This window comes from Mytilus edulis, chromosome 10, assembly GCF_963676685.1.
Source record: "Mytilus edulis chromosome 10, xbMytEdul2.2, whole genome shotgun sequence".
In the NCBI taxonomy this organism is placed as follows: Eukaryota; Metazoa; Mollusca; class Bivalvia; order Mytilida; family Mytilidae; genus Mytilus; species Mytilus edulis.
In genome coordinates this window covers 54,795,334-54,820,479 of record NC_092353.1, presented here as the reverse complement: position 1 = coordinate 54,820,479, position 25,146 = coordinate 54,795,334, and the positions used below count along the sequence as shown (strand labels likewise).

Sequence of the window (25,146 nt, the reverse complement as noted above, 5' to 3'; positions counted from 1 at the left end):
AAAAAGAATTCCCGGATCCCGAAAGGGTCAATCCCGAAATCCCGAGCTTAAAAACAGCCGATCCCGGAGTCCCAATAAAGGTCCTATCCCCCCTCATTAGCGATAAGGTGTATGTAAATATCATGGGTAAATATTATAATTGAGGAATTTTTATGAAACATTTTTAAAGGGTGTTATATTTACAAGCTGTGACTTAAATGTTAAATATGAAGTAACTTTACCATTATGTTTCACGTTAAATTGGCGTAGAGATATATAAAAATAATAAAAATTGCACAACACTCAACATAATTTTTTAAAACATAATCTGAACTGTCTCGATTCTGAAGGGTAAATACTGCTGTTTACATAATAATGTGACATAAGGACTGGACATTATCGTAAACTGTTTTTGAAGATTCTATATGTGTCACATTTGTATATAAACAAAGAAGGATATTTTTCAGTCATTACCCTCAACATCGCCATATTTATAATTCCTCTCGTATCTATCGGTAGTTTTCGGTGTATTGATACACAAGGCCGAGAAGACTTCCGAATACACGTTATTTTCAGCAAGCATCATGGCTACGGGTGATTCCAAAGCAGATTCTGCAGATAAATCAGAATTAAAGGCGAATTCGAGCATTCCTTTAGCAGAATTTGTAGTATGACACTTTATTCAACACACACGAAACATTATTTACCCTTCAAGTTGAAAAACTTATTTGTTATTGTTTATTTATCCCCATAGACATACATTCATGACCAAACAAAAACTTATACCCACGTGTTGTGTCATGATGCAGTTGTAATAAAACACGAATTCAATAATTGTAGTGATCTCTGTTATATATTTTTTGATAGTTTGTTCAGGTTATTTCATTTTTACTAATAGGTTTTTGCACGTAGATTATTGACATAGATCATGAATGTATTCAGAAAAATGTATTAGATATTATGCAGCAGTTTTCTATATTGACCTAATGCTTTTACTTGGGTTGCAATACTTCTTTCATTCATATGTTGAGTGGGGTCTTGTTGTGCCTGGTCGAGGATGTGTGAATTTTGTCTTGTAGGAGTCGAAAGTCCCCTAGAGCGAGGCAGTTGTTGGCGACATCAACAATACACCTTATCGCTATTTGTCCGCCATTACTGGATATCACACAGGTTCCCGTAAATTTTTGACGTCTCAAAACAAAATATCTGACGCCACAATGGAAAAGTGATTGTTGTATGCGTCAAAAGTTCAAGCGGCCGGGTCAGCCGGGATTAGCGATAAGGTGTATTGAAAAGAAATTCAGCTGAAATCTGTTTTTTAGGAACTTCTTGTGATTTATCAATGTTATATTTTTTTTGACAGTTGCATTACTATCACTTCACATCAGATTAACAAAAGGTCGAGGCCCTGCCCCCATGGTTATGACTGAATAATTAGCAATTTTAAATGTTACCTTTTTCTGCTGAAGTCAGTGATTTGTCTATTTTTAGATACGTTAATTGGAAGTTTTAGATTCACAACAGAAAGTGTTATCAATTCCATTAGTGTTCAATGCATTTCATTTCATAAAAAAAGTCAATTTTATTTATTTTTAGAGATAATGTTTTTGTTAGGGTCGGCGGGAATAAAAAAGCATGAAAAGTCAATTTTATTTTTATTCTGCAAATCGGCAAAATCGAGTCGGCGGATCCGTAAACCAACAAATTAAAAAATCATTGCCTTATTTTGAGACCCCAGGGGCCTGGGTGGCAGAGTGGTCTAAGTAGTTACTGCTGTAATCACTATAGCCAGGCAACACTGAGGTTGTGAGTTTGAACCCCGCTGGTGCGGGTGCATTCGACTCCATTGTTAATTGTCAAGTATTGTCAGTTTTCCAATGGAAGGTAGGTGGTTTTCTACCAGCACTCCGGCTTCCTCCACCAAGAAATAGCCCCAATGTGGTGCTTAAAAGTGGCGTTAAAACAACAAAACTCAAACTCAACTATTTTGAGACCCTGCCATTGTTGTCATGGTCCAGTGACTAAGAATTAATTACCAATTTTCAATGTTTTCTGTGTATGATATAGTTTGATAGGAATTGCTTGGATAACATTTCAGTCAATTTGATGCACCGTCCTCTCTGTTATGGTACATCAGCTTTGAATTTATTAATTTAGCAATTTTAGTCTTTTTGACACTCACACAATATCTGCTTATATCTTTATAATAAACTTTTATTTGTCATTTAGCCAATATTGCTGTCAGATTTAGGATACTCTCTCCTTTGATTCATAAGTTTTTGTTGACTTGGAGAGTCTAATGATGAAGAGCTTGAAATGTAGTAAACTTTGCAAACTATTGTTAAAAATATTCATTTTTCATATTTTTTTGTGTTGGGTTGCTGTCTTGTTGACATATGTTCCACTTCTCTAGTATTTGTGTAATTTACTGCTCATAGTTCCCTACCTATCTTTTATTTGTTGTGCTTTATATTTTAATTGGAAATCAATAATAATGAACTGTTAGAAAATAACATTTTCTTATCCACGTAGATCGAAAGCCATGTACATGATTCTGTGTCTTTTGGTCTCTTATGGAGAGTTATCTCATTGGCAATCATACCACATCTTCTTTTTTATATGTACAATAAGCAATTTAGAGCTACACTACACTGATTCAAATGTGATACACCAACATGTTCAATTACTTTTAGAATTGCCAGTTTACAGAAAATTGTACTACAATTCATTAAATTCTATTTCGCTAATAACAGAATATCTGTCCAAAAGTCAAATGTGTATATAGATATAAGAACATGTAGTATGAGTGGCAATGAGACAAATCTCCATCCAGGCCATAATTTGTAAAAGTAAACCATTATAGATCAAATTACGGTCTTCAACACAGAGCTTTGACTCACACCAAACAGCAAGCTATGAAGGACCCTAACTGAACATCAGTTTCCTGACTTAGGACAGGTGCAAACAAATGCAGCGGGTTTAAGGGCATACGATACAGTTTTGAACCTGTATTTACAAGTTGATGAAAATTTGCATATATAGGCTATTTTTTATCTGATTAAATCAAATATTTAATAAAAAATATACCTTCATGGGCTACTTTTTGAGTAAAATGAGGTCGAAATTTTGTATATTTGCTCAAAATTCAGATTTGTGTCCGTATTTTCTTTTTCGAAAGAAAGACATAACTTTTTTGTTTTAAAAGATAAACACAAATTGTTTTTTGTTAAATAATCGGTAATTTTTGTATTTTATAAGTATCATTAAAAATTATGCAATTTTATTCCAAAATAACTCCATATTTATCAAATGTTCATGAATAGAGGAAAAAACGTCATTTTTTGCTGCATGTTTATCAAAATTAAAAAAAATGCGCTATTTACAGTTTTATAAAATTTGGGTCACATAATCTCCTTGCAAAATGAAACAAATTGCAGTTTTAAAAAATAGGGGTCCATGCACTCATTTTCAAATTAAAACAGTTTGAATGATAAAAATCAGTCGAAAAATGCATCTTTCCCCGATATGTCATAGTTTGACGTCGCGAAAATAACATTTTACGTTAGCAACGTCATTACCTTCCCTGTAACTGTATCGTATGCCCTTAAACATTTGAATACCTAACATGTCTATCACATCATTATTTCTATTGGGAAGATATATATTTGCTTTTAATGTATTTTCAGGAAGATGTTGATAGTTTTATGAAGAGAGAAGAAAATGAATCAGCTGAAAATGTTTTAGTAAGGCTGGATGAACAACATAGAAAATATAAATTTATGGAATATAATATATTAACAAAGAAAAGCAGGTTTGTTTACATGATATTATGTTTAATTTATATAGAATATTATGTCTGAAAGAAAAGTAATATAACAAAAAAAAAAACGGGAATCCAAGGGAAATTCAAAATGAAAAGACTTTTTTTATGAAAAAGCAAAATCAAAAGCTCGGATACATCTAACGAATGGATAACAACAGTCATATTGCTGACTTGGTCAAATGTTGGTACAGGCTTTTCCTTATGTAGAAATTGGTGGATTACACCAGGTTTTATAGCTTACTCATCCTCTCACTTGTATGACAGTAGCATATAATTCCATTATTTTGACAAAAGTGTGTGAGTCAAACAGACAAGATAAAAATGTCAACATTGTAATAAAATCACTAAAAACAAATAAATATTTCAATAAAAAAACACAAAATGGCATAAATAGACCAAATACCTAAACAAAACAAATACTAAATCAATCAATTTATTAACCAATAAATTAATTTATAAATACATTAATTAATCAATCGATTGATTAATTAGTCATTTTGAATGTAAAATTGATATAAGAAGTTTTGTTTTCAGATTGAAACAACAGATCCCAGACATTAAAACTTCATTAGACATAGTTAAACATTTACAGTCAAGGAAGGTAAGTCTAGCATATCTATTTATAGTTTCTTTTCATGCATCCATGAAACGTTTTTATTTTAGATTTGCAAAAAAGAGAAGCAAACATTAACAAATGCAAGGAAACATTGAATATGACAGAGAAATTAAAAACATAGAATTAGTTTTTGTTGAGCTCAACATAGGGATAGTGATCCAGCAGTGGCTGTGGTGGTGTTAGCTAAACTCTTAAAATCTTAATATTTCAGAATGCAGAAAACCTGGATCCTTTATACTTTGTATATATATAGAAGCCTTATGATATGAAGTTTCCATCTGTCATATGTCCATTGTCCTTGACCTCATTTTCATAGATTTTAGTATTCTTAATTTCTGTCTTATTAAGAGTAATACACATAATAGGATAACTATATTTGGTATGTGCATACCTTGCAAGGTCTTCTTGCTCGTCAGATAGTTTTCACTTGACCTCAACCTCATTTCATGGATCAGCGAACAAGGTAAATTTTTCATGGTTAATTCTCAAATACTATAAGCAATAGGTCTCAGATATTTGGTTTACTTTGCCATTTGTGCAAATGTAGTTATTATTGTAAAATACGGATTTTTGTCATATCTGGTCCGGTTCCGATCATTAGTTTACACTAAAATATTAAATGGCCGCTGAAAGCAATGAAAAATAAAAAATACGAAAATAAACAATGTTTGACAAGAGATTTGGAATGAATATGCCGTTTTTAATGCATTAAATGAATGAAACCTAAACTAAAGCCAATAATGACCACTTTCTAAAGAAAGACCAAAACTTATTTAGCTCATAATCAAAATTTTCACTCTCGATTTACAAAAAGTGATAGGAAGAGAAAGAATGTAATACTACTGTAATATTTTGCTGACCACGTGGTATTAATCATGTCACACGTGACAGCTTGGGGTATTCCTATCCAAACAGTAATCCCCCAAAGGGCAATTAACATCTATTTAATCACTCTTAATTGTCTATTGTCTGACTTGAAGGGATTAAAGGTGATATATTTTTTATGATCATAACATTGCATAAGCGGTAATTAGATGAAAGTTCAAAATTTAGGACATGGCTTTGCCATATGATATACAAACGAGAAAAATAACATCCTGAAAATAATTATAGCGTCGCAGAAATTATTATAGCGTCGCAGTACCGCGACGCTAAAACGGCACTGTAATGTGCTATGATGTCATCTGCATCGTCATTGTTGTTGTTGTTGTGGTCTGAATACACTTTTGGTTTCTGGACAATACCTTTAATTTATTGAATGAATTTCTATGCAATTTTACAAGAAGGTTCAATACCACAATAAGAAGGTTTGGATTGATTTTTGTAGTTATGGTACCAACAGTTTAAGAATTAGGGTTAAAAAAAAAAGCATTTTTTTTTAGTTTCTGGACAATAACTTGTGTGTATGTGCATGAATCTCTCTGACATTGTACCACAATATTCCATATCTCAAAAGGAAGGCTGATATTGAGTTTTTGGGTAATTGTCTCAAACAAGGAGGAATTAGGGGCAAAAAAGGGACCAAAAACAAGCATTTTTCTAGCTTCCAGACAATAACTTGTGTATAAGTGTATGGATCTCTCTTAAATTGTAGTAGAAGGTTCCTTACTATGAAGGGAAGGCTGGATTGAGTTTGGAGGTAATTGCTCCAATGGAGGGGGGTTATTTCCCCAATATTTTTAAGGGGTTCTTATTTTTTTCTTTTAAAATTTTTCAAATTTCAAATATTTGAAAAGGGTCAGGAAGAAATCTTCAATTGCACAGTATTGGGCAATAGATTTTTTTTAGATCTTTGACCACATTTGTTTTGTGTATAAGTCCTATATTATGTCAAAAATTTGATCACAAACCAAATTCAGACAGTATCAAGCTTGAATATTGTGTCTCAATTTGCTCAGGGTTTGACCTCTGTGGTCATATCAGGCTGTGCTCAGCGAAGCATTTTGTTTTATTTTTTAATGTTAAATTTCTAGGATACTACAGGAATTTCCAGAGACCTATGTTGTCTATTTTATAATGAGATATACAATTTATTCCCTATCTTATCTTATTTTGTAGGAATCCACTGATCCCATGGAAACCCAGTTCTTGTTATCAGATCAGGTTTATGCAAAAGCTAAAATTCCTCCAACAAATAAAGTCTGCTTATGGCTAGGGGTAAGTTGTTATTGCAATAGTTAGAAATTCTTTAACAAATTGTCTGTTTATGGTTCTGGGCAAGTTGTTATTGCTAAAGCTAAACATTCTCTGACTAAAAAAGTTAAAAGCTAAAAATGGTTAGTTGTTAGTTTTAATAGCAAAAGCAGGTGAAATTCCTCCATCAAAACAGTCTGCTTTTGGTAAGGGGTAAAAAAATTTTACAGCCAAATCTTAAATTAAGTGTGCACCACATTTTTAATATTATTTCGAATAGGCAGAAAAAATATTACAGTCATACCTTAAATGAATTTCTTATAATTTAATTCTTAATTCCATTTTAAACCGCAGTAAATCATGAAAAAACGTTGATGACATCACTGTCACATGACAAAATTATGTCTATGAGCTGATAAACAAAACGATGTCAGCCAATCAGAAGATGTGTTACATTCAAAATTAAATTATTAACAAATATAGTCTGCTTGTAAGTTTTCATACTGAGATAAATCTTACAGGGCAGAAAGTCATCATTTACTGCTGATTATTTCTGACAGTAATTTTACAATAATATTTCGTGTTATGAGGACTACTTCTGATAAAGAAATACTATTTAAATATAAAAATTCCAGCAAATGCCATCCCTATATAAATTGCAAGTGATGTGGAAGAGTGTAGTTAAAACAGTAGTTGAGTACATGTATGCCAAAGTTAGACAAATTTGTGTGATTTATATTTTTATGGGTTATTTCCCTTTTATAGTTCATTTGAAAAAAAATCACAATATGCACTATGAAACATTTAAAAATGCCTACATGTATTCTTGTTAAGACCAACTGTTTAGTCTGCATTTGTCAATAGTTTTTACAGCAGGCTTATTAATGAAGTAGTGCTTTGGTTAAATTGTAATATCTTTTGATAATTTAATAAACTCTCTTGTAACAACCTTCATTCTGTACTAAACTTCACTATATTATACTAGTCTCGTGTACGTCACCCCATGATAATGTATGCCTTTGAAACTACAAAGCAAATAGCATACTGTGAAAGTATGAAGAATACAAAAACTCATAATTAAAGTTCAAAGCTTCACGAAAACTCTGCTGCTATATAAAAAAGAAGATATGGTATGATTGCCAATGAGACAACTGTCCACAAGAGACCAAAATGACACAGACATTAACAACTATAGGTCACCATACAGCCTTCAACAATGAGCAAAGCCCATACCGCATAGTCAGCTATGAAAGGCCCGATAAGACAATGTAAAACAATTCAAACGAGAAAACTAATGGCCTTATTTATATAAAAAAATGAACGAAAAACAAATATGTAACACATAAACAAACGACAACCACTGAATTACAGGCTCCTGACTTGGGACAGGCATATACATAAATAATGTGGCAGTGTTAAACATGTTAGTGGGATCCCCCCCTCCCCTAACCTGGGACAGTGGTATAACAGTACAACATAAGAACGAACTATAAAAATCAGTTGAAAAAGGCTTAACTCATCAGATGGACAAAAATATAATTGGACGTGGCCCGGTACTTATACATCCCGACACAAAAAGACACAATGAACAGATCTGAGAGTACTCGCAGTTATCTGACAGCTTGTTCAAAGCCACTAACAACTAATAAAAAAATCATGCATCTAATACTATGTTTATTAAATATGCTACACATGAACATTCAAAAATACATTTGTATATATTATACACAACTATATACTTCACACAACATAATACCCAAAAGAAAAACAACCCTCCAGTCCTATCAATCTTATCTTATTGATAATAAAAAAGGGGGGACTTATTGATTAAATTAAAATGTACCAAATGATTAAGTAAGAACCAACTGCCTCGGCACTGTTGTGCTGAATGACTAAAACCGTATTTCAGCCAGAAAACTGACCACATGATTGATAGGCACAGATACATCATGAAAACGTCATGTACAAGAGAAATTAATTTCACTCTTAATTCATTACGTTCAATCGTATGAAATTATATCTATAATTGGAGTAAAGGAACTTATTCCATTTAAAAATTAGATATACAGGTTCTAACTTCTGGTTTTTTTTCATACATGCCTTGAATTTTTATAAATTTTGGAGATCTCAGCCCTTTCCTGTATTCATGTTTTTAATACAATGGCAAAAACATTTTTGGGATCGTATAATGGTATGATGTTGTTGTCTGCATCATCAACGTAGTAGTCATCCAAAGATACATTTGGTTTCCGGACAATTACCTTAGTTTAAGTGAATGGATCGCTATGAAATTTAAGAAGATGATTCAACACCACAAAGGGAAGGTTGGGATTGAATTTTGGGATGATGGTTCCAACTGTTTAGGAATTAAGGGCCCAAAAGGGTCCAAAACAAGCATTTGTCTACTTTGAGGATTAATAATTTGTGTATAAGTATTTCAATTATGCTCTGAAATTATACCACAATGTTTAATATCACAAGCAGAAGGTTTGGATTCATTTTGGGGGTTATGGTGCCAATAGTATAGGAATTAAGGTCCAAAAACAAAATTTCAAGAAGAATCTAATTGTACAGTATGGCACAATAGATTTGTAAGATCTTGACATTTATTTTGTGTCAGAAACCTATACTATGTCAAAAATTTGATCACAATCCAAATTCAGACAGTATCAAGCTTGAATATTGTTTCCAAATTTTCCCCAGCAGTTCATGGTTCAACCTCTGCGGTGGTATCAGGCTGCACTCAGGGAAGCAATTAATTCTTGTTTGTTTGTGTACCAATTTATAAGCCTGGTATCTATGATGAGTATTTACTGTTCTCTTTCTGAAGTATATTTCATTTGACATTTAAAGAAAATAACAATCAATACAAATCTGACATTTACAGTTCTAGAGTTATGGCCTTTTATAAGTTGAAAATTGCATTTTTTTTTGTTTTCTGAACTCTTACTTGAGTTTGTCTTCTGCAAAGCTCATATACAATGCTAAGAACCACAGCATGCAGACAGAGTTTAATTTTTGGTTTCAAATCGTTTACCATTCCGAAGTGATGCTAATTTTTTTATTGGAAAAGTTCAAAGCTTGAGTGAGGACATTCTTGTGTTCTATCTAATTGTTCTTTTATTTTTCCAGGATATATAGGTAGGAGTTATGTCCCTTTGAACTCAAATTTTGATCCAAATATAAGTTGTCATTACAACTCCTCTTTAAACCACTCAACAGAATTTCATGAATCTTTGTAGATAGTTATTATATATAAGGACGTATTATGTAGATGTGTACAATGAAAGGAATATGATTCAATATTTTTTTTCTAAGAGTTATGTTCTTTTGATCGTGTAACTTTGACTCAAATATACTACAGGGCTCTCACTACTTCGAAATCATAGGGATAAGTATAGTGACTTCTCTTTTTGAAACTGAGAGGGAGAAGTTGTGAGATTTGAGAGAAATGTGCTCATCACTTGCGGCTCTCTTTTGTTTGGTTTTACAATACCGGTAAGCAAAAAGGGCCACATGTTTTTTATATTGTTCAATCGGTACCTAGGTATACAATTAAAAAAAAAGTTCAAATTCAAAATTGTTCAAAATTGTTTAATATGATCATATCTAGTTGCACAATCATATCATATAAGTCTCCTTTAATCAATTAAAAAATTTGGCAATAATAAAAAAATAAATATTTTTAAACTACAGAAAAGAAAAGAAAGATTGCCAATAATCATTAAAAATTTCAAAGGAAAACTGTTGTTGTTTAAGAATTAAGAATTTCTCTTAAAGAAGATATATACAGTTTTTTTTCATACAGTTAAGCTGGGACATAATATAATTATATTAGTGTAATAGCATGAATAATCCCAGAGTTGAGCAACATTAGTTTATAAATTGAAACAATGCATACCGTATTTATATATACATACATCAAATAGATCTAACCCAAAGTATGCTATTGCCTGTGCAATCTGTAATTTTTATATGACCCCAAAGATTTTGGGCCAGTCATTAAGCGTCTTTCAGCTTCCCCAGAAATGTCGTCTTTCAATCCTAATCTGCCAAAAACTTCTTGAGTGATTTTCCCTGGATAATATGTAGATTGACTCATAGTAATCATGAATGGTAGTTGAAATTTTTCCATAAATGGCTGTTCAAATTTTTCACCTCCATTTAATACTTTAACAGCATCCTTAGCAGTTATAATGTCTTCTAACATAGACATTTGATTTTCAATCTTCTTTTTTAATTCATTTGTCTGGGTTTGTTCACTTTCGTGGGATTCTTTCGCCCTAGTAAATAATTCCTCCACCTTTTTATCCATTTTCTCAGTGAATTGATCAACTGCTACTTTTAGAGCTATATTTTGAGCTTGAACATTCTTCTTATTTTCCCTGTACAGTTCTATGGCATATCTTAATTTGTCTTCTATCTTCACACTATGTTGATTTATTTCTTGTAAGTTTGATTGAACTTTGACTTGTGCTTGTTTCAGCCTATCTAGTTTGATTTCATAGCCTTTACCTATCTCTATTAAGCAATGTCCATTGTGTGTCTTTGAGATGCAAAGAGGACAGACCAACTGGTTACATGACTCACAAAACAAGCAATGATATTGTTCAGTGTGATCTTGGCATTTGATATGAGTGAAATCCATTTCCAGAGCAAACATTCCAATGTCCTTGATATCCACAATTCTGTGGTCCTTTGCATTTTTAAACTTTGGATGAACTTTATCACGGCACTTGGTGCAAATAAGTAAATCACAGTCTATGCATTTTGATCTGATTTTTGTCTCTGTTTCACATAAATTACAGCTTAATGGAACCTGTCCTTTCTGAATTGGTTGAGAAAAAGCCATTTTTATGTCCTAGAAATCAAACAAGTCTGGTTTATTCAACTTTCTTTTTCTTATTTAGCGGTCTCAATTATTGACTGAATTTAAATGTAGTCAGATACTCAAATTGATTTTGTCTCATAAGCCAAATGATATGGCTGGGTATTGATTGTTCTTTATATGTTTTAATATTATTAATTCGTATATTTTAACAAATTTGATTCGTTTAGGGATAGTCACATGTTAAACTATATTTTCGAAGGTACAGAAAACGGCGGATAGCAAAACGCATATTGACCTGAAAAAAGCATATTGCACGGTTATTTTTAGAATTTCTAAAAACCAATATACTTTGTGACGTCATGTAATGAATTTCAGGATATTGTTTAACGTTTGGAACACATGATATCTGTGATCATCGATTATTTGACAAAAAAAATCTTCAAATACATAAAATGTCCAAAAAAGGGTAAATGAAATAACAACTAATATGTTGTTATTGTCAAGGAGACAATGTAATATCTATAAAATTCCAACAAACCTAAATGACGATTTTTATACAAATATGGTCAGAAATTAATAATATAACAAATATAGCCTTTGTATGAGGTCAATACAGGATATATCGACCCAAAGAAGTATATTGACCTCGGACTTCGTCCTCAGTCAATACTATTGTATCACCAGCCCAGTAGTCAGCACTTCGGTGTTGACATGAATATCAATTATATGGTAATTTTTATAAATTTTCTGTTTACAAAACTTTGAATTTTTCGAAAAACTAAGGATTTTCTTACCCCAGGAGTAGATTACCTTAGAAGTATTTGGCGCATTTTTTTTGGAATTTTGGGTCCTCAATGCTCTTCAACTTTGTATTTATTTGGCTATTTGAACTAGTTTGATCTGAGCGTCACTGATGAGTCTTATGTAGACGAAACGCGCGTCTGGCGTATAAAATTATAATCCTGGTACTTTTGATAACTAATTGCAATAGGTCTACTATATTTGTTGTATGGAATGATTGTAAGGTGTACATGTCTAGCAGGCAGATGTCATGTGACCCTGACCTCATTTTCATGGTTCAGTGGTCAAAGTTAAGTTTTTGAGTTTTGGGCTTGTTATCTAATACTATATGCCATAGGTCAACTACATTTGGTGTATGGAAATATTTTATGATCTTTATGTCAGTCGCGCAGGTTTTATTTGACCGTGACCTCATTTTCACGGTTCATTGCACAGTGTTAAGTTTTTGTGTTTTGATCTATTTTTCTTTAAACTATCAGTAATGGGTCAACTATAATTGTTGTATAGAAGCAGTGTTAGCTGTACATGTCTGCCTGGTATGTTTCATCTGACCTTGACCTCATTTTCAAGGTTCATTGGTCTTTGTTTAGTTATTTTGGTTAATGTTAGGTTTATGTGACAGTTGTAATAAAGCTTAGCTTTATACCTAGGACTATCAACATAATATCAATGATTAGTATAGAAGGGGAGACATTTCAGCGTGTGCACTCTTGTTACACTTTGCATGAACTTTATGACAACACTTAATGCACATCAGTAAATCACAGTCTATGCATTTTGAACTTATTTTTGTCTCTGACTGTTTCACATAAATTACAGCATACTACAGCCTGTCCTTTTTGAATAGAGTGAGAAAAAGCCATTTTTCTCTTCTAAATATCAAATATGCTAATGAATCCCACAATATGTTTTCTAGTTTGTTCTTGCTTATTGATTGATTTCAGGAATCATATTTCAATGTTTTTAATAATGAGATACCTAATTGATTTTGTTGAAAATAGTCAACATTGTGTATATAGATGACATTATTTATAGGTGAAATACATTTGATTAACAGTAAATAATTGGAAATGTAAAAAGTATTATGACATAGAAGGCAGAAACTTGTATACTTAGAGTTTTACCCACCTAATTAAATTTTGACACAAACTTTAACATTTTTTATCCATATATGAGCACTTTTGAAGTCTGCCTTCTTTTCTTCATGTCAGTAGAGTCCCACATTTACTTGTGTGTCTTATTCTTTTGCCAGTTGTATGTTCATGTGATAATTTTGTCATTTAAGGCAAATTTGAAGTTTAATTGCAGTTAATTTATGGTTTAATTGCCCATTTCAATTTTAGTTTTTCTTGTCAAGTATTTCTACAAGGTCTTTATCATGTTTATGATCTTTATGGATTTTTTCTTGTTTTTTGTTAACTCTTTTATGATAGAATTTGTAGGAAGACTTCAATATTTATGTTTGAAAAGTATTGATTTCACCTGTAAGCGATACTTCAGCATTGTTCAGTAACATATTTTTAGCTGTTGTTTTTCACTAGCATTCATAGAGCACTACTAAAATTGAGGCTTGGTCAAATTTTGAGTGCACTTTTCAGTCGAGATGAAAAATTAAACAATTAAAAGTACTATTTCTTTGATAGACTGATTATTTTTATTGATTCCTAGTATTTCATAGTTTGATTCTTTTATACACTAGCCCCATTACCATTTTCTGCCTGTATTTTTTGTCTTGCCTATGATGATAGTTGCAGACTCAAGACATAGGGATAACAATCTGCCCACACAGTAAACTCTTTGTATCCAACTTTATGTTTCAAAGGCTTTTAAATGTTCTTTGCAGATCTATGTGTTATTCCATTATAATTACATTTAGATGTATGTTTCATTATAATACTTTATTCTGATTGGCTAACTGCACATCACGTGTTATTTGGTAAGCAGTTGCATTGCTCAATACAACTTTTCATTCATGATAACACGTGGTCCAACAATAAAGTGCACAGGTGAATTAAATAAAAAAATATATAAAATTCGTGTTTTCATGATCATAGCTAAAAAATGTAATTATAAGTATTGAATGCGTCTTTTTGTAACTTTATAGGGTTGTAAAAGCGTTGACCGTGCGCACATTTTTAGAATGAAGCGCTTCCGCGCTTCATACAAAATGTACTTCGGTCAACACTTTTACACCCCAATAAATTTACAAAAAAAAAGCATTCAATTTTTAAATACTTCGGTCAACAGTTTTACACCCCAATAAATTTACAAAAAGAAGCATTCAATTTTTAAGTACAAGTCATGTTCATGGTTCAGTGACAGTGGCATGAATTTTCACACTTATTATGAGTAATAGGATAACTACAGGTATATTTGGGATAAGGGATACTTGCAAATTCTACATGTCTGTCAGACAGAGATCAACCCTACCTCTTTTGATTGATCATTGATCAAGGTTAATTTTTCATTGTCGAATCAATATCTCTGATACAATTATCAGTGGGTCAACATCATCTTATTTGGTGTATGGAATAATTGTGAGGTTTACATTGTTGTCAATATAATTGAATTTTATTTGACTGTCATACAAGCGATAGGTTTAGCTATCTATAAAACCAGGTTTAATCCACTGTTTTCTATGTAATAAAATACCTATAAAAAGTCAGGAAAATGGCAGTTGTTATCCATTTGTTTGATGTGTTTGAGCTTCTGATTTTGCCATTTGAATTTTGATTAGGGACTTTCTGTTTTGAATTTTCCTCAGAGTTTAGTATTTTTGTGATTTGACTTTTTGCGGGTTTCATCTGAACTTGACCTCATATTCATTGTTCATTGATCAATGTTATGTTTTAGCTTATCTGGCCTGAAGGTGCTTTTTAAGGTAGTTTGATTGGAACTTCTAACCCACCAACACAAAACAATTCAAGACACAATTAGCTCAATAATAGAAAAGTGTATATAGATACAACACTTAATCCTATGTATAGATTTTTTTTTTAATTTGACTACAAAATATCAGCCATCCGTACCAGATTCCTTTATTGCAAACCCTATCATAGTTTTCCACAGATTCACCTGCAAGTTACTTGTCGATTTATAATAACAGTAAGAAAACATTAGGCTATGAAAAAAAGACAACCACCAACCTGGTTACTTCTGGTCTAGGAACAGCATATGGATAATGATGGGGTTAGAGCATGGTTTAGATCTCAACCTCCCAGATACGTTTTAGTTTTGTATGCTCCTTTATCAGTGTTTATATATATTCATGTACAAATGTGAAAATTGTTGAATTTTTCATTTCTGTTTCCTTACTTTAGTTTGCCTTAACTAAATGTATGAAACTTATATACGATGCTGATTACATGTACCACAAAGCTCAGACCAAGTTTAAGTTGAGTAGCATCACTTTTACAGTTCTTGAGTTATGTCCCTTTATATCATTATATGCACGCAGGGGCATCAGTTATGTCTGATGGACACAAACTCCATCTATCTGGTCTTTGCTTGTATATTAAATACATAGAAGTTGTCATTTACCAAAATATCAAATTTTTAATGACTTGAATTGTTAATTTGTATGTTGAATGAAGCTGCAAGCATATGTTTAAAAACTACATAGTACTTACAATATTATTATTTTTGAAACATGTATAATTATACAAATACAACTACAGTTTTCTCTAGTATTAATGTATATTTTTTCTTTGTATAATTTACATGATTTAGCTAAAATACCATTTGATTGTTTTCTGTATACAAATATGTTCACTTTGTTTATTTAAGAATTATGCTTTAATCCCGTTCTCTAGCAATCAGACATGTTTATTATTTATTGTTAATCTTTATCAATGTATCTTGTGGTCCCTATTATTCATTAAGATGACAATGTTTATGTCCACTTGATAATTGTGTCCTATGGTCTATATACATGTAATATCCAGAAACGTTCCTTATGTACAATTTAGCTTTATAGTTTCACTCTGTGTTCTCTAGTTTCTAGATAATGTTCACTATGTACAATTTAGCTTTATGATTTCATCCAGTGTTCTCTAGTTTTCTGATATGTTCACTATGTGCATTTTAGCTTTATGATTTCATCCAGTGTTCTCTAGTTTTCGATATTTTCACTATGTACAATTTAGCTTTATCATTTCATCCAGTTTTCTCTAGTTTTCAGATATGTTCACTATGTACAATTTAGCTTTATCATTTCTTTCAGTGTTCTCTAAATTTCAGATATGTCCACTATGTAAAGTTTAGCTTTATCATTTGATCCTTTTGTTGTTGTTGATCCTATGTAGAGAAGTCCTGTTGCGTTAAAACTTAGTGAATACGGATTGACGATACCTATGTCTGTTGTATCATAGTGGGTTATATATTGTCCTGAACTATTCAGAATGTGGAATATATCCATATTCAAGTTTGTTACAATGATATTATCTAACGGTGTAACTGCAAAATTGGTGGGTTTAAATGGTTTATCAGGGCAATTGATTTCAGAATGTCCTTTATAGACTTGAATGACTTCTCCTTCATTGAACACCACAACTTGGCCTTTAAAATCATTGGAAAGTTTGTCTAAAATGCATATCCTGCCATTACTTGTACTTGTTATCCTCCAAGGGAAATTGATGATAGGTGCATTGTTTTTGTCATGTTCATGTATACTTTCCTGTTCTCCCTTTGCATTCATGGTTATGATGCAGCTTTTTGCTGGTGTAGGTGACCAGTCTGATACAGCTCCTACTATGACTTTGTTACTTTTAGTCACATGAACAGCTACCGTTAGTAATTGATCAACTTTGTATTTTGTACTAGTGATTTCTCCAGTTTTGTCGTTAACTAGTTTAAGTTCGGAATAACCAGTAGATACAAGAAAGTCTGCAGATTGAGTTATTGCCATGTCGAATACTTGTCTTTCTATCCTGTGTACATCCTTTAGATTTCCTTGTTCAGGTTTTGCTTTATTTAACTTGCCAGGTTTTTTACAGCAACTGATCCATATGGATTCATCAGAGCATGCTGATACAGTGTCAATCCTTGATACTCCAGTAACAAATTGTCCAGAAACAGTCATTTTTATTGGTTTGTTGTTTTGTAGAGAGCCGAAAAAATCTTGAGTTATTTCCTCTGGACAAAACTTTGGTATACAGCTAATGTTCAGCTCTAGTAGTTCCATTTCTTTAGAGATGGACAGCTCAAGGTCATTGCTGCAACAGAAGACTTCGACAGCATCTTTAGCATCTATAATATCTTGTAATTTAGAAATTTGATCATCAACTTTCTTTTTTAATTGATTTGCTGTTATTTGCTCTTTTTCGATTGATTTCTGGTGAAGACTATTTTTTTGGTCCAGTTCTGTTTCTATTCTCTCAGTGAATTCATCATCTGCTATATTCAGAGCATTTATTTTCGCTTTCATTTTCTCCTTAGTGTCTTTGTACTTTTCCTTTCTAGATTTTTGTATCTCTTCTATTTTTGCATCACATTTGTTTAATATTTGCAAGTTTGATTGAACTTTGACTTGTGCTTGTTTCAGCCAATTTAGTTTGGTTTCATAGCTTTCACTTATTTGTATTAAGCAATGCCCATTGTGTGTCTTTGAAATGCAAAGAGGACAAACTAAATGATTACATGACTCACAAAATAAACAACAGTTTTGTCCAGTGTGATCTTGGCATTTAATACTAGTGAAATCCTTTTCTTCGGCATACAGTCCAATGTCCTTGATATCCACAACTCTGTGGTCCTTTGCATTTTTAAACTTTGCATGAACTTTATCGCGACACTTGATGCACATAAGTAAATCACAGTCGATGCATTTTAAACTGATTTTTGTCTCTGTTTCACATAGACCACAGCTTAATGGAACCTGTCCTTTCTGAATTGATTGACAAAAAGCCATTTTGAAGTGTAAGATATAAAATATGTCTGCCCTATTCTACTTCACTTTGCAAACTGGTCTAGTTTTTTGTTTTTTTTAATTTTTTACTATGAGCTCATATCTTATTTATCATATATCTCTAAGGAGATAACACTTTTCAGTGTTATCATGCAGACACACAAATTGATTTTGTTGGAAATTATCTAAGTTTTTATGACAAACAATAAGATTTTTAAATCTTTTTAGTAAAGATTGACACACACCCATGGGTTTAAAGAAAGAAGATACAGCACTTATCTTAAAATTTTTAAAAGCTATTTTGGTGAATATTAAATAAAGAATATCTTCAAAAAATCATTGTTAGACTGTAGTGCTACCTTAAAGGACACATAGAAAAATATATGTTTATCTAATGCTAACTGCTATTGTTATCATGACACTTGATATACATTAGTAAATCACAGTCTAGGCATTTTGAGCTGATTCTTGTCTCTCTTTGTCTTTTCCTAATTGATTCAGAACAAGTCATTTCGATGTTCTTAATTCAATATGTTTTGTTTATTCTACTTCACTTTTCTAGCCTCCTTAACTTTGACTGAATTTAAATGTCTAAAGAATGAGAAAAAACACAATGTCTACATAATTTTGTAGTTGGATACCGTAATTGGTCTGTTTAAAAAAAATAAAAAATTGACATATCTTTTTAGAAGAATAAAGGCCTGCTTTATGTATCTATATTATCAGTGGCGGTTCCAGGGGGAGGGTTCTGGGGTTGGAACCCCCTTTTTTTTTGGACGTTCAATGCATTTGAATGGGGACATATAGTTGGAACCCCCCTTTGTCCCTTTGTCCTGGGTTGGGAACCCCCTTTTAAAATGGCTGGATCCATCCCTGATTATCTACTTTGTAATTTAGTAAACAAAATTGGACATGTTTTATATATTGAACTGGCTAAGTTTTTAAAAAAATCACAAAATTAATATGACACATGTTGGTTAGAATAAATAGATTTTTGAGAATAACAACATTAATATGACTTATGTCATTTATGTTGGTTTGAATATTTAGACTTTTTGGAAATTACAATTTATATGCCACATTTTTGGTTGGAATGTTTCACCTTTTCAGAATTATAAAATTGAAATGACATAATGTTGGTTGACATATTTAGGCTTTTGACAGTCACAAAAATTGATATACAGTTATATATATATATATATATATATATATGTAACATGATATTGATGGCAATATTTTAGCAATACGGGATGATGCATTTGAATGATATAAACATGATGAAATAGTAGGTACAGCATACATGAACAAAAGATCGTTACAATAGAATAATTCTTTTATGATTTGCATAATTAGGAATACGATGATATGATTGGTCGAGAGGACTTCCGGTAGTTGATATTGAAGTTGTTTATTTTTTGATAGATGGCATGGACCAAACTTCTTTTCGTAACCAATGTAAATAAGATGACGGGGATAAAAGCACAACAGGTTACAAAATTTTTTGGGCTGTAAATACCACTGGTAAATACCGGAGGGGGTATTTACCACCTATTTACCTTGATTTTTACTGCACCTTAATCGTTAAATTAAATAATAAATACTAACACATTTGTTTGATTGATAATAAGAGTTTTTGTAGTTTATTTTTATCCAATATCAAATTTCATGGAGTAAATATTTTTGTGTTAACCAACAAGTATATTAATGCGACCAGGCCTATGCACTGACACAAATATGAGGGGGCAGGCAGGGGGTACCTTTCTCCTTTCTCCAGCCCCCTCACTCCCTGTCTCCCTTTATCCTGTCGGACCCATCAAATATACAGTTTACGTGTAATAGAGGTTATGAGTGTGGAAAAATATATTCCTTATCTCCAATTTAAAGATTATAGGGCTCTTCACGGTTAGTTCGGCCATATTGGATAGGGGCAGATTTTCATAATGGAGGTAAAAATGGTGTGAAAAATACGGGAAAACATCATTAAAACAGAGCAGTTGCTTGGAAACACACATAGGCTCTCCCATACTTTCATACTATTTTCACCTCTTTCTAAAAAATCTGCCCCCTATCCAATATGGCCGAACTAACCGTGAAGAGCCCTATTATAAGGATTAAACGTTTCTTTTCTGACTTATTTGTTTATGAGTGAATTGGTTGAGTTTATTCACCTTTAAATGCATTTAAACTTGTATTTAAAATCATGAATTATTTCTTTTTTTTTTTGCAGGCAAATGTAATGTTAGAATACACATTAGATGATGCAAATGACTTACTAGATACAAACCTAGATGCAGCAAATAAAAGTTTAGCACAAGTGGAGGAAGATTTGTGTCTGATCCGAGATCAAACCACTACATTAGAAGTCAGTATCCTTTAAAAAATTAGAGATAACAAACTCTGAGGAGGAATAACTTAACAGTAAATTCAAAAATTATTGTTGAACAAAAGACAAAAATGTAAGATTAGTAATTATGATTTTTGAAATGCTGCACATACAAGCAGTGGTGGATCCATAAATATTCATAAAGGGTGTCCCACTGACTGCTTAAGAGAGGCCCGCTCAATTTATGCTTCAGTGATTGCTTATATAATCCCTCAAAAGGGTAGAAAAAAAAGGGGGGGGGGATATGCACCCTGGGCAACCCCTCTAAATCTGCCTCTGACAAAAATTGCTGTTAAAATATTTAAATTCAGGTTTTGCAAAAAATTGCTGTTAAAATATTTAAATTCAGGTTTTGCAAAAAATGTTGTTTCCGCAGTAATGAAAATTCAGCAAACAGTTCAGAAGTTATCCATATAGTAACTTAAGTTGGAAACACGGTCACTGTGTATCATCACCACCAGATATAGGTACCTTTGGCCTGGTTCATTGTCTAAGTTAAACAACATTACTATACAAATACCAGCTTATAGCTAACTCAGGGTACCTATATGTTGGTATATGTATGTAGTAATGATGTTTTTCTAAAAAGTCTTGTCTGTCAACACAGAAGTTGTAGACTCGATATGCTGCATAGGTGATTTACTCCTATCTTAATTGACTTGGGTTGTCAGATTTCCTGCTGTCTGTCAACACAGAAGTTGTAGACTCGATATGCTGCATAGGTGATTTACTCCTATCTTAATTGACTTGGGTTGTCAGATTTCCTGCTGTCTGTCAACACAGAAGTTGTAGACTCGATATGCTGCATAGGTGATTTACTCCTATCTTAATTGACTTGGGTTGTCAGATTTCCTGCTGTCTGTCAACACAGAAGTTGTAGACTCGATATGCTGCATAGGTGATTTACTCCTATCTTAATTGACTTGGGTTGTCAGATTTCCTGCTGTCTGTCAACACAGAAGTTGTAGACTCGATATGCTGCATAGGTGATTTACTCCTATCTTAATTGACTTGGGTTGTCAGATTTCCTGCTGTCTGTCAACACAGAAGTTGTAGACTCGATATGCTGCATAGGTGATTTACTCCTATCTTAATTGACTTGGGTTGTCAGATTTCCTGCTGTCTGTCAACACAGAAGTTGTAGACTCGATATGCTGCATAGGTGATTTACTCCTATCTTAATTGACTTGGGTTGTCAGATTTCCTGCTGTCTGTCAACACAGAAGTTGTAGACTCGATATGCTGCATAGGTGATTTACTCCTATCTTAATTGACTTGGGTTGTCAGATTTCCTGCTGTCTGTCAACACAGAAGTTGTAGACTCGATATGCTGCATAGGTGATTTACTCCTATCTTAATTGACTTGGGTTGTCAGATTTCCTGCTGTCTGTCAACACAGAAGTTGTAGACTCGATATGCTGCATAGGTGATTTACTCCTATCTTAATTGACTTGGGTTGTCAGATTTCCTGCTGTCTGTCAACACAGAAGTTGTAGACTCGATATGCTGCATAGGTGATTTACTCCTATCTTAATTGACTTGGGTTGTCAGATTTCCTGCTGTCTGTCAACACAGAAGTTGTAGACTCGATATGCTGCATAGGTGATTTACTCCTATCTTAATTGACTTGGGTTGTCAGATTTCCTGCTGTCTGTCAACACAGAAGTTGTAGACTCGATATGCTGCATAGGTGATTTACTCCTATCTTAATTGACTTGGGTTGTCAGATTTCCTGCTGTCTGTCAACACAGAAGTTGTAGACTCGATATGCTGCATAGGTGATTTACTCCTATCTTAATTGACTTGGGTTGTCAGATTTCCTGCTGTCTGTCAACACAGAAGTTGTAGACTCGATATGCTGCATAGGTGATTTACTCCTATCTTAATTGACTTGGGTTGTCAGATTTCCTGCTGTCTGTCAACACAGAAGTTGTAGACTCGATATGCTGCATAGGTGATTTACTCCTATCTTAATTGACTTGGGTTGTCAGATTTCCTGCTGTCTGTCAACACAGAAGTTGTAGACTCGATATGCTGCATAGGTGATTTACTCCTATCTTAATTGACTTGGGTTGTCAGATTTCCTGCTGTCTGTCAACACAGAAGTTGTAGACTCGATATGCTGCATAGGTGATTTACTCCTATCTTAATTGACTTGGGTTGTCAGATTTCCTGCTGTCTGTCAACACAGAAGTTGTAGACTCGATATGCTGCATAGGTGATTTACTCCTATCTTAATTGACTTGGGTTGTCAGATTTCCTGCTGTCTGTCAACACAGAAGTTGTAGACTCGATATGCTGCATAGATGATTTACTCCTATCTTAATTGACTTGGGTTGTCAGATTTCCTGCTGTCTGTCAACACAAAAGTTGTAGACTCGATATGCTGCATAGGTGATTTACTCCTATCTTAATTGACTTGGGTTGTCAGATTTCCTGCTGTCTGTCAACACAGAAGTTGTAGACTCGATATGCTGCATAGGCGATTTACTCCTATCTTAATTGACTTGGGTTGTCAGATTTCCTGCTGTAGGTTGGAGGTTCTCTTTGAGGCTCTTGGACTTGCTTCACCAATAAAACTGAAAGCATGTAATAGTCAATATTGGTAAAAGTGGCCTTAAACCATTACCAATCAATCAAGCAATAAATGATTAATTATTAGAAAACAATTTTATTCTTAAAATTTTATTGTAAATGTTCTTCAAAAGGGCTTATATATTTTTAAATTTTATAATTTTTATACCCCCGCTTTAAAAAAGGGGGGGGTATACTGTTTTACCTCTGTCTGTCAGTCCGTCCGTCAGTCCGTCCGTCAGTCCGTCCGTCCATCAGTCCGTCAGTCAGTCCGTCCCACGAAACTTCGTCACATTTTTCTCAGGAACTACACATCCACCCTTTCTGTAATTTGGTATCAACATTTATATATGTCAGCCATACCGTGTGATGCATTTTCAGATTCGTCACTTGACAACTTCCTGTTTACCGAACACTTGTATGATTTTACACATGATAGCCAAGTTGAAAATTTTCGTCACATTTTTCTCAGGAACTACAATACAAGGATTTCTGTAATTTGGTTTCAGGATTTATATAAGTCAGCTATACCGTGTGATGCGTTTTCAGATTCATCCATCGACAACTTCCTGTTTACCGAACACTTGTATGATTTTACACATGATAGCCAAGTTGAAAATTTTCGTCACATTTTTCTCAGGAACTACAATACAAGGATTTCTGAAATTTGGTTTCAGGATTAATATAAGTCAGCTATACCGTGTGATACGTTTTCAGATTCATCACTCAACAACTTCCTGTTTACCGAACACTTGTATGATTTTACACATGATAGCCAAGTTGAAAATTTTTGTCACATTTTTCTCAGGAACTACAATACAAGGATTTCTGAAATTTGGTTTCAGGATTTATATAAGTCAGCTATACCGTGTGATGCGTTTTCAGATTCATCACTCGACAACTTCCTGTTTACCGAACACTTGCATATTTTTACACTATTAATATTATCCACTTGCGGCGGGGGTATCATCAGTGAGCAGTAGCTCGCAGTTTCACTTGTTTTTTCTTTTTTGTTGGTGTTCTTGCCTTATTGGTATATACTTTCCTGTCCCTTCAATGACAATAATAGTGTTTTTGTTACTTTGGCATATAAGCACTCCTATCAAACTAAACAACAGGGGCCTCGATGGCAAAGTGGTCTTAGTAGTTTTTATACATACATATTTGAATAAAATTTTATCAAGAGAAAAAAAATAGTTACTACTGTAATCACTAGCAAGTCAACACTGAGGTTATGAGTTCGAACCACACTCTACTCCGATCTTTATTGACTATGATTGTCAGTTTTCATATCCAAGTTCTGCAGTTTTCTCTGGGCATTCTGGCTTCCTCCATCAATAAAAACTGGCTGCCACGATATAGCCCTAAAGTGGCTTTAAAACACCAAAAAACCAAGTCGAATTAAAACACCACGTCTAGGTTCTTGACACAAACAAGTTTTGGGTCGTAGTTTATCAACATTTTATTTTATTTATTAAGAACAGTTTTATAATGTATGATTTCCTTAACCAATGACAGACATGGCTAGGGTATATAATTGGGACGTGAAGCGGAGACAAGCGCTACAGGTTACCAAATCATAGCACCAATCCATCAAATCCGGTCTGCAATAGTGCTTTTTACACTGTGTTCAATGCATTATCATTTGGAACATCAGCTCACACAAGCAGAAATTCATTGGAGATGAACCGTTCAGAGAAAGTGGAGATAATTTTAAAAACTTTTGTATTTGTTCAGTTACAATTCCTATTAGTTCTGAATTCTTTTTCAAATTCAAAAATGTTTATAATATCAACTTTGGTAATAAAAAAGTTTTCAACACAGATCTAACATAAACCACATTTTATTAAAAAAAAAATTATAAAATCATTGCTACAGTTTCTGATAAAGATATGTAAATTTTAGATTATGACTTTAAAAACAGGTTCAATGTTTGTTTATTTTAATATATTTACTGCCTACTTATTATATAACCTGTGATTTTGCTTCGAACACTGACTTAACCAGTCTATATATGTGAACAAAATTTGTGGTGTACTATTACATATATTTATAATTGACAAATTTTTTTGTAAATACACAAATAAAAGTACTGAAAATG

The 25,146-nt window shown here is 32.9% G+C and overlaps 3 protein-coding genes across 3 annotated transcripts in view; 1 reads left to right on the top strand and 2 right to left on the bottom strand.

Moving 5' to 3' along the window:
* LOC139492159 (cullin-5-like) overlaps positions 1-541 on the bottom strand; it is a 27,140-nt gene extending 26,599 nt beyond the window's left edge. Inside the window, exon 1 of the mRNA XM_071280309.1 lies at positions 454-541. Coding sequence (XP_071136410.1) covers positions 454-468 — 15 coding nt within the window. The 5' untranslated portion in view covers positions 469-541. The remainder of the gene's footprint in view (positions 1-453) is intronic.
* LOC139492162 (prefoldin subunit 3-like) lies at positions 494-25,146 on the top strand. Its single transcript, XM_071280313.1, has 6 exons — positions 494-647; positions 3,666-3,790; positions 4,337-4,403; positions 6,477-6,575; positions 20,316-20,454; positions 24,564-25,146. Exons 1-6 carry the CDS (start codon positions 564-566, stop codon positions 24,626-24,628), a joined length of 579 nt encoding a protein of 192 aa, XP_071136414.1. The 5' UTR covers positions 494-563; the 3' UTR covers positions 24,629-25,146.
* Positions 16,211-18,147, bottom strand: LOC139492161 (uncharacterized). Its single transcript, XM_071280312.1, has one exon. It carries the CDS (start codon positions 18,089-18,091, stop codon positions 16,412-16,414), a length of 1,680 nt encoding a protein of 559 aa, XP_071136413.1. The 5' UTR covers positions 18,092-18,147; the 3' UTR covers positions 16,211-16,411.